The 10,423-nt window shown below is 34.7% G+C and overlaps 1 protein-coding gene across 1 annotated transcript in view; it reads right to left on the reverse strand.

Moving 5' to 3' along the window:
• Positions 1-10,423, reverse strand: part of CCDC141 (coiled-coil domain containing 141) — a gene marked incomplete at both ends in the record, with an annotated part of 197,454 nt that overhangs the window by 29,398 nt on the left and 157,633 nt on the right. Inside the window, one exon of the mRNA XM_084258924.1 lies at positions 9,726-9,989. Within this exon, the coding sequence (XP_084115050.1) occupies positions 9,726-9,989 (264 nt within the window). The remainder of the gene's footprint in view (positions 1-9,725; positions 9,990-10,423) is intronic.

The following is a 10,423-nucleotide window of genomic DNA, read 5'->3' on the forward strand; positions in this document are numbered from 1 at the left end:
TGAAGGACCCTAAGTTAAAAAACAAACAAGTAAATTCTGTTGTTTCTAGGTACTTAGTAAACATTAATACACATTTCATTATCAGCATGCATAAACTACTAGCAATAAAAAAGAATGCACAAAAAATTGTTCTTGAAATAATCATATATTCTTCAATAATCTTGAAAAAATGACCTTGAAATAGCTGTCTTTAAGAACTCACATTTAGTACTTCATATGGAAAATTCAAATATAATAGCCAATGGAATTTTAAAAAACAACAACAGCTGCTTCTTGAACATTGATTTATGATATTGTTATTACAGTTAAATAAAAGAAGCCTCTAAGTTCTATTTAGAAATAACTCTTTGGATTTCTGTCTATGAAGAATTTAAATGGGTTTATACTTGGAGTTGATTTATAAATATATATATATATATGAATAATATTTTCCCCTTTCTATCAGCTGTCTGGGAATTCCACTTGAACTATACTGGTTTTTAATTATACATTTGAAAAATCTGGAGTTGTGCCAAGTATTGAGTCTTATAGCATGCATATAAATATATGTATTACACCACTGTTAAAATAAGGAAAATCTATCTCTTCATTAATTCTTGGCCATTAGTTGCTTATGGAACTGGCACCATTAACATGAGGTGGTTTTCTGATCTGATTACATCATATATCATGTAAGTATTTCCTATATTATCGATTTCATAAAGGTAAGAACTCATACTGAGAAATAGATTCACAGGCATGTAATTTCAAGATCCAAAACTCTTGAAATGGTTTTTATTAATTTGCAATGATAATATTGACATTTGATTCACTATGCCAATTAATTGTAATTGCACTAACAATTTCTCCATTTAAAGAAACCATACAAATACTGGATGGTCTCACTCATAGCAGGAATTTAGAAAACCCAAATAAGGAACCAGGAAAAAGACTAATTATAATAAAGAAAAAATCAACAAGCAACAAGCAACTATAAACCAGAGACACACTAAGGGGGGGTGGAGGGAGGAGAGGAGAGATTAGTGTCAAAATAAGGGAGTGCACTTTCATGGGGAATATAATCAAAATGAAAATGCATACATTGTGCAAAAATAAAAATGATGTGAGAATTATATAAAATATATTAAACATAAAAAAAATAAAGAAACCATAAGAATTCCCTAATTCTTGAGTTTTCTGGAAGATTTGCACTACCCCCCTCACTGATTGGATTTTTATCTACAATGGTTAATGTCAGCACAGAAAAAAGGAGTTCATGTGCCCAGAGAACCAGCCCCTGTTCCTTAGACTGTGACCATGACTTGCAGAAGAGTGTTCTGTGAAGCCTGTGTCACTCTTCTTGGTGCTCATGATCTATTTTCAGCTGTCACAGTAAATCAAAACCAGTGCAGTCACATAATATGCTGCCATAGGCTTGAACAGAAGTTATTACATGTACTTTGCTTGCTCATTAATTTGCACATCTGGATGTGGTATAAATTGATCCACTGTTGGTATAATTATATTTATAAGGCCTATGATTAAAAAAAACAAGTTTAATATTTGTTTTTTGTGGTGCATCCACTAGTTTTCCTTTACGTAATAAAGTACATTGTTAGTCTATGTTATATAAGTGGCATATTTAAACAAAATCTATATTCAAGAATTTGGAAATGAAGTGTATATAGCCAACATTTAGGCAACACAAAACAATTTCGTCAAAAAATTTATAGCTAAATGTAGGTGCTGAAGTCATTTGCATTCAATCTTTTAATTAAAGGACATTATGAAACTGATTATTTTTTAAAGCATGATACAAGGTTGACATATGTTAACTCTGTTTTCTACCAAGAAATCTCACAATCCTTGCAGATAGGAAAGTACATACTCATGGGAAATGCATTCATTCTTGCAGTGCAATGGCATACCAGCTGACAAATCATCCATTTGGATTTGGATGAGTTGTATGTACACACAAGAAGATGTGGTATACATACGCATTGAAATACTGCTCAGCTATAAAAAAAAATGAAATTTTGCCGTTTGCAACAACATGGATGGAACTGGAAGGGACGATGCTAAGTTAAATAAGTCAGAAGGAGAAAGACAAAGGCCAGATGATTTCACTCATATGTGGGATATGAAGAAATAAAGCAAAAGAACAGGAAAATCAAGCCAAAACAGACCCTTGGATTCAGAACATAGAACTGACATTACCAGGCTGTGGGGTATGAGTGATAGTAAAGGGTGCAGGAGCTCCTATGGAATGCAGTAAAATGTTATTGGTATTCTGGTGGTTATCAGTATTATTGAAGAGTTTTGAACAAGTACTCGTAAAACATGTATCATTCTGTACCAGAGTTACCTAAATCAAATTTAAAAATATAACTCTCTCTCTCTCTCAAAAACATCAAAATATGAAAAGAAGCTGCAAGATAAATCAGATTGCAACTAGATTCCAATGTCTGTAATCAAGTTATAAAAAGGGGAAAAATTCATGTCACCCACTTTTGAATTATCCTTTAGAGGTACTTGATTCATTGTGATTCATTTATTGCCTTTTCCCTGCCTTTCTCCTGGGTTGAATTTGTTGATCTTGGTAGAAACTATAGGATTTCCTACAAAGACCATATTATATGCAAGACACATAATTTTATTTCTTCTTTTCCAAATTACATAACTTTTATTGCCATTTCCAAAATGCATAAATTTTATCACTTATTCACTAGTTAGAATTTCCAGCACAATGTTGAATAAGAGCAATGAGAGAGGAAATTCTTACCTTGTTCCCAATGTCAGAAGGAAAATGTCCAGACCCTCATCATTAATTATATTACTTATGGGTTTTTTGTAGATGATCTTTATCAAGTTGAGAAAGTTTGTGCTGTTACTAGTTTTGTGAGTTACGCTATTATCATCATGAACATATATTCAAACATATGTTTTTGCTTCTTTTGACTATAGATGTGATAGATTACATTATATAATTTTTTGATATTGGGCTAGACCTGCATACTTGAACAAATATCATTTGTGTGTGTAATTCTATTTATTCATTGATGGATTTTTATTACTATTGTGTTAAGGATTTTGTGTCTATATTCATGAGAGATATTGGTCTGTAGTTTTCCTTTCTTTTAATATATTTACTAGAGTATTAGGGTCATTTAGATATCATAGAATGAGTTAGGAAATTTTCTCTCTGCTCCTATTTTTTTGAAGAGATTATGAAGTATTGTTATTTCTTCAATAAATGTTTGTTCGATTTACCTGTGAAACCATCTGAGCCTAATGTTTCCTTTATGGAAGGTTATTAATTATTAATTCAATTTCCTATATTTTTCTAGGGCTTAGGTTGTATGATTCTACTTGAGTTTTGGCAGTGTGTGTCTTTCAAGTAATTGATCAGTTTCATCTTGTTTATCACATTTGTTGATATAAAGTGGTTCATTATATTCCCTTGTTATACTTTTAGTGTCCAAGGATCAGCAATTATCACCCTTCTTTTATTTCTGATGTTGGTAATTTTATCCTCTTTGTCTTGATTAGCCTCTTTAGAAGTGTATCAATTTTAGTGACATTTTCAGAGAAACAGGTGTTGGTTTGTTTGATTTTCCTTATTTTCTCCTTTTAAGATCATTAATTTGTATTCTAATTTTATAATTTCTTTTATTCTGCTTGCTATAGGCTTAAATAACTCTTTTTTCCTCTAGCTGCTTAAAGTGGATGGCTTATAGAAAAGAAACTACCTTCGAATAGAAGAAATTTCTGGCCAGACACTCAAATTCCAGAGTCAAAGGCTTCTATTTGGAGGCATGTCATGCCTCAAACCTTCCTCACTGATGCTCAAGTAGTCCATGATATCATGTAAACTCTCATAAACACAGGGAACAGAATTGTCTGGATTCATGGGAAAAGGCCAGTTAACAGTTTTGCCTTTTTTTTGAGAGGCTGAGTTCCTACACAGCTGATCACAATCAACTATGTCATATAATGAGAGCAGTGATAATGAATTGTTGCTTTAAAGTGAAACATGGTTTCATTTAGTGAATGCAAATCTTTTGGCTCACTGATGCAACTCAAGGTTCTGCTTGTTATGAATGGAAAATAGTCTGTCATGCTTTGACATTTGAATTGAAATGCAATATTAGAGGTTACTAGGGGGAGATATTTTAACTAATTTATTTCATGGCCACACTTAAAATACCGTACCTACAACAGGCATGTAAAAGCTTCAGATGGTAATTTCTAGTAAGGAATGGCCATAAATAAAACAAAGTGGAACAAGATTCAATACTCTTTGCTTCCTTCATTTGGAGTTCAAATACTTTGGGCTCTTGGACTTGACTTTTTTTTTGTATTTACATGTATAAGTGAAAATGTGATTTACAAGTAAGGTATGTTCACAGCCATATCACTGAGCCCCAGTTACAATAAAATATTGATAATATGTGTAGTGTTCAAACAAGTACATAAACCTGGTTTTGGTAGTTTGGTTTAGTCACTGAGAGTGGGAATGCCCACTTCTCCTCTTATATCTGGTAGCAATTTATACTTGTTTAATATGCTTTAAACTGTTGGAGTAATGATCCCAGATTTGGTCTCTTCTCTGCCATTTTGACCTATGAGATAGCCTTGATTTTTAAGTTTAAATTTTCATTCCAGGTCTAAAACAGAGGATCTGGACGTTCCCACTTAAGTTTTGTAGATTTGGTGAGAGTATTTTATGTATATTTCGGGGCCAGAACATGATCCTGATCAGTAAATGTCCATGGTAAGGAAGGATAATAGGGTCACAGCTACATCTTTCTCTATTTACATTCCCTGTTGCCCTCCTTACTGAAAAAACAAAAAGCCAGCTAGATTTATCACCACGTATTTTCAAAAACAGTTTTTCAAAATTTATTGGGCCTCCCTGGTGGCGCAGCGGTTGAGCTCTGGGTTGCGAAGCTGCCTGCGGCCTCTGCAGCGCCGGTTCGATCCCCAGCTGCTCGCCGGCCACCGGAGGAGGGTCCCACATGGCGCGCAGACCTCTCCTGCCACCCGCTGCTCCCCTCAGCAGTGTACTTCGGTCCTTCTGCCTGCTCTGCTCCCCACTCTGGCTCTGGTGAATTCTCTCACCCTCCCGCGCTTCTGACTGTACCCAGTGCATGTATAAAACAAAACAAAAACAAACAAACAAACAAATAAAAAACATGCCTCTATTAAAAAAAAAAACAGTTTTTAAAAATTTATTGATTGTGATTATGTCTTAGGTGCTGGGATTATAGTGATAAACAGGGCTGTCACAGATCCTTCTGATAAGGGACTCACAGCCTAACTAGGGGAGATGAGTTTTTGAATATGTGAAAATTCCATCACTAGGTCCTACTGAAGTGACTATGTCAAGTCGGGTGTTGACAGAGCATGGAGCAGGAACATCTACATTGGACTTAAATGATATGGAAGGATAAGCCAGAGTTGAGCGACACAACGATAGACTAGAAAATAGTAAAGGAGTTTTGGGAAGAAAGGACTAAAAAAAATGAAAGAAAACAATAGGGTAAAAACCTGAAGTTACATAGTAGGAATTTAGAAAACCTAAATAAGGGATCAGGAAAAAGAATAATTATAATTAAAGTGAAAAACCAATGGAATCGAATAGAAAATCCAGAAATAAACCCACAGATTTATGGTCAACTAATCTTTGACAAAGGAGCAAAGACTATGCATTGGAGCAAAGAAAGTTTGTTCAATAAATGGTGCTGGGAAAACTGGGTCGCTACATGCAAAAGAATGAAGCTTGACCACTACCTCACACCATACACAAAAATCAACTCAAAATGGATTAAAGAACTAGACATAAGACCTGAAACCATAAAATACATAGAAGGAAATATAGGCGAAACACTACGGGATTTGCACATCAAAGACATCTTTACAGACACATCACCCAAAGCAGTGATAGTGAAGACAAAGATAAACAGCTGGGACTACATCAAATTAAAGAGCTTCTGCACAGCAAAAGAGACAATAACAAAAACAAAGAGAAACCCCACCAACTGGGAGAACATTTTTGCACCCAACACTAATGATAAAGGACTGATCACAAAAATCTGCAAAGAGCTGATGAGACTCAGCAACAACAAAGAAAATAATCCAGTCAAAAAATGGGCAGAAGAGCTAAAAAGAAACTTCTCTGAAAAGGAAATGCAAATGGCCAACAAGCATATGAAAAAATGTTCAACATCACTTGTAATCAGGGAAATGCAAATCAAAACTACCATGAGATACCATCTCACACCAGTGAGAATGGCACATATTAAAAAAACTAGCAACAACAAATGTTGGCGAGGGTGTGGAGAAAAAGGAACTCTCCTGCACTGTTGGTGGGAGTGCAAACTGGTCCAACCACTATGGAGAGCTGTGTGGAGATTTCTTGACCTACTAAACATAGAGCTTCCATATGATCCAGCAATTCCACTCCTAGGTATTTACCCAAAGGACACAGAAACATCAATTCCAAAGAGCACCTGCACCCCTATGTTTATAGCAGCACTGTTTACAATAGCTAAGCTTTGGAAACAACCCAAATGCCCCAAAATAGATGACTGGATCAAGAAGATGTGGTACATATATACCATGGAATATTACTCAGCATTCAAAAAAGATAAACACATGCAATTTGCAGCAACATGGATGGCGCTGGAAGGGATCATGCTCAGCGAAATAAGCCAAAAAGAAAAAGAAAAATACCGGATGGTCTCACTCATAGCAGGAATCTAGAGAACTTAAATAAGGGACCAGGAAAATGAATATAAGAAAGTAAAAATCAAAATCAACAGAAAACTATGAAACAGAGACACTTTTTGGGGGGTGGGGGGCGGGAGGGGAAGGATTGGGGTCAGAATGGGGCGTTTGCAATTGTATGGGGGAATATAAAAATAAAATTTATTATTTAAAAAATAAAAAATAAATAAACAAATCTTTAAAAAAAAATAATTAAAGTGAAAAACAAAATCAACAGGCAACTATAAACCAGAGACACACTACGGGGCTGGGGGTGGAGAAGAAAGGAGGATCAAAACAAGGGTGGTAGGAATTTTACGGGGACTATAACCAAGATGAAAATGCATACATTATACAAAAATGAAAAATGATGTAAAAAATATTTTTAAAAACCAAAAAAACCTGAAGCTAAATGTTGCTTTGATGGAAGACAGAGGGGAGACCAGGTTAAAGAGCTTTGTGTTCTACTTGCAGAAATTTGAAATTGAGTGAAGCAGTTAGAAGGTATTGTTTTCCCTAATATTTTAGATATTATAGACTCTGCAGAGATTCAAATATAAGGGTTCATACATTAAATTTCTCCTGGAATTGGGTCTGAAAAAAAACTTCACCACCAAATATTTATACATCCTTTTATTAGAAAATGGGAACTGAAAGTCCAATGATGTGACCTAATTAGAAGTTCAAAACATATTTGTGTTGCATTCCTTCAAGGGGTTAAGTCTACATTCTTATCAATCTGTATTTTCCTATTCTATTGAAAAGTATTTCAATATTACTAAAGTTTTCTCTAGAAGGAAATGGTTATAAATCATGTATATCTTAAAATACAAACATCATCTGAATTTCTTACGTTTTCCTTATTAATAAATTATTTTGGTTCAACTTTCATAAGGAGAATTCATTGATCAAGACAGAAGTCCTAAAATAAAGAAAAATCACTCTTAAGTCTTTGAAAATACATTAAAATCAGAAGAATAACCAAATAACTAATTATTCACTGCTGGTCAAACAGTAGCTCAGAAGAAGAGGTAGGTAAGTAGGTAGGAAGATAGGTAAGCAGATAGGTAGGTAGGCAGGTATGCAAGGGTGGAAGGGGGGAGGGGGAGAGGGAGGGAGAGGGAGAGAGAGAGAGACAGCATTCTGAACCATATCTTGAAATCAGGATGCCTTTTCTCTCTATATGTGCTGTATATATGTGTTTGCACATATATTTTACCTCTATCTTCATATATTTTATTTTGGTGATATATCATGCAATATGTATGTCCCACCCTTCTGCCCCCCAAATTAAAATGAACTGCTATGCAACAAGTAAAGAAAACCAGCAATATCCATGCCCTAGCCACCTCAAACTACAATTCAACCAAGGTGACAAACCAAGAAAATTAGGAAATTTAATTTTTAAATTAAATTGAATATGCAGCACAAGAAAAAAATATGCCAACTTTTCAGTCAACCAGATATTCACATATTCAGATGAGATTTAGCACTTTTTAATATCAATTTGAATATACCACATTAAATACTTTTAATTGTAGATAGACTTAACAACAGCATAGTTCATTCTTTACCTTTATCAAAAATTGAGATTATTTCAACCAAATATTTTGTTTAGTTGTACAAGACTATGTTTAAAAATCTAAAAAATAAATGCCTCTCTTATTCATATTTATTTTTTAAATGAACCAAACAAATACCCTCTTTTCTGAATAATATATTTCAGAAAGACATGGAACATTCTTCAATATTACATCAAACTTATAAGACTAGAATTCATCTTACTATACCCCTCCTTTTAAATACTAAATATATCCTTCTGGGTTTAGTTTCAAGTAAGGATGTAGTTTAAAGAAATTAGCAAGGAATTTAAATTTCAATTCATAAAATGCCATTTTAACACGTGGGAATAGTGGGAAACCACATAATAATCCTACTCTTTTAATTTAATATGCTAAAGCAGCAGCACCTGCAGGAGAAATAGTGGGCAGGAGGAAGTGCAATGACCAGTTGCATTAAATAATATAATTACATTTAGTATTCCTAGAGTGCTTTCCATTTTCGAGATCTTTACAAGAAGTGAAGTAAAAACTCTTAATTATCCAAGAGGTAGATAATGAACCCATTTTCTAAACAGGAAACTGAGGCACTGAGATGCCTTACCATCAAATGCAAAAAGATCATCATCAGCAAAATCAAGATTAGGTGCAAAGAGATCTGGTTGCATTTGTATATATGTGGGTGCCCCAAATACATCAACAGAATGACAGGTCTAAAGTTGGTTCATTCAGTAGTCCATGACTATCTTGCAATATGCCATGCAGAGCTTGATGGAAGCTTCAAACTTCATTTACAGTTAAAGGCACATCTGTTCTCCTATGTCAAATCCATGAAATCAACAGAGGAATGATTAAAGTTGCATCCTTAGGCTCAGGAATATAGGCTATTTGGAAACTCCATAGAATGAATGCATTTCAATAAATGAGATCAAAGTATGAAAAGACAATGTTAAGGGATAGTTAAGCAATAATAAAAATTAAAACTTCAGTTCAACATTCTACAATTATTCTACAAAGAAATATATTCATGAGTACAGTAAAAAATAAATTACCCAATAGTTGGATTTGAAACTTACCACAGCTATATACTGATGTGAACCTTGATCTGCATGTGATTAAATTAAGATGGAATATACATAGTAAAGTTTTACTTTGTTTTCTATTGAACACATTTTTTTCTAAAATACAAAACAGTATCCTGATCCATTGCTAATCATTTAACAAGCTTCTCAAACACATTAAACCACTAAAGAAAAGTTGAAGTTATTTCACTGAGCAGAGATGTTAGCCACACAAGCAATAGGACCAGAATGGAGTGTATTTGGTGGGGGATGCTTTGTAGAAAATGCAGGAAAAGAAACATCATAGTGTCCTTTAGGATCATGAGAATAACATTCATGGGTTCCTTCCCAGAGTTACCATGTGAGCAGCCAGTAGAGTAGGGAGACACTAACATAGATGACACACAGCATTATCCAGTTTATTCTTGTGATAGGCGGCCTGTGGTTACCTGTCACGTGGAGGATGACATTGGAAGAGAGAATGCCACTAGAATTTTGGGCACGAACCACATAGAGGCCTGCGTCTGCCTTGCATACCTTCGGAATGAACACTGAATGTCTTGTCTCCTTGTGCAAAACCTGTAAGTGCCCATCTGCAGACAATTTCTGGCCCTTCTTGTACCTGAAGCAGAGAGTCAGTTTTTAAAGTCAGGATCACTCTTTATTCACATTATTTCTAAGGTCTAATAACCATTGCAAATGGGCCCACCACCACCACAACATACTCTAGAATTAGCAGGAGCTATGTAGTTACCACAAATTCCAAAGAAGCTGTTTATTCAAACAGAGGTTGCTAACTGATGGCCAAAGAAATACTTGGCCAGTTAGGACAGCTAGAATGTGCTTTTTAAAATTTGAATTTTTGGATAACATTTACCATTGGCATATTGAATATGAAAATTCAGATAGCCAACTATTCAAACAGCCAGACCATCTGGTCCCACTTGGCCACCATTTGCTCGTGGTAACGAGCACCTTGTAAGTGAGATGGCACTCTTCTGTTTGGCCTACTCCATCCTTTCAGGTGCTGTGAAACAGCAGCTTGTGACTTCCTGG

The sequence above is a fragment of the Talpa europaea genome (assembly GCF_964194135.1).
Source record: "Talpa europaea genome assembly, chromosome: 1".
Lineage (NCBI taxonomy): Eukaryota > Metazoa > Chordata > Mammalia > Eulipotyphla > Talpidae > Talpa > Talpa europaea.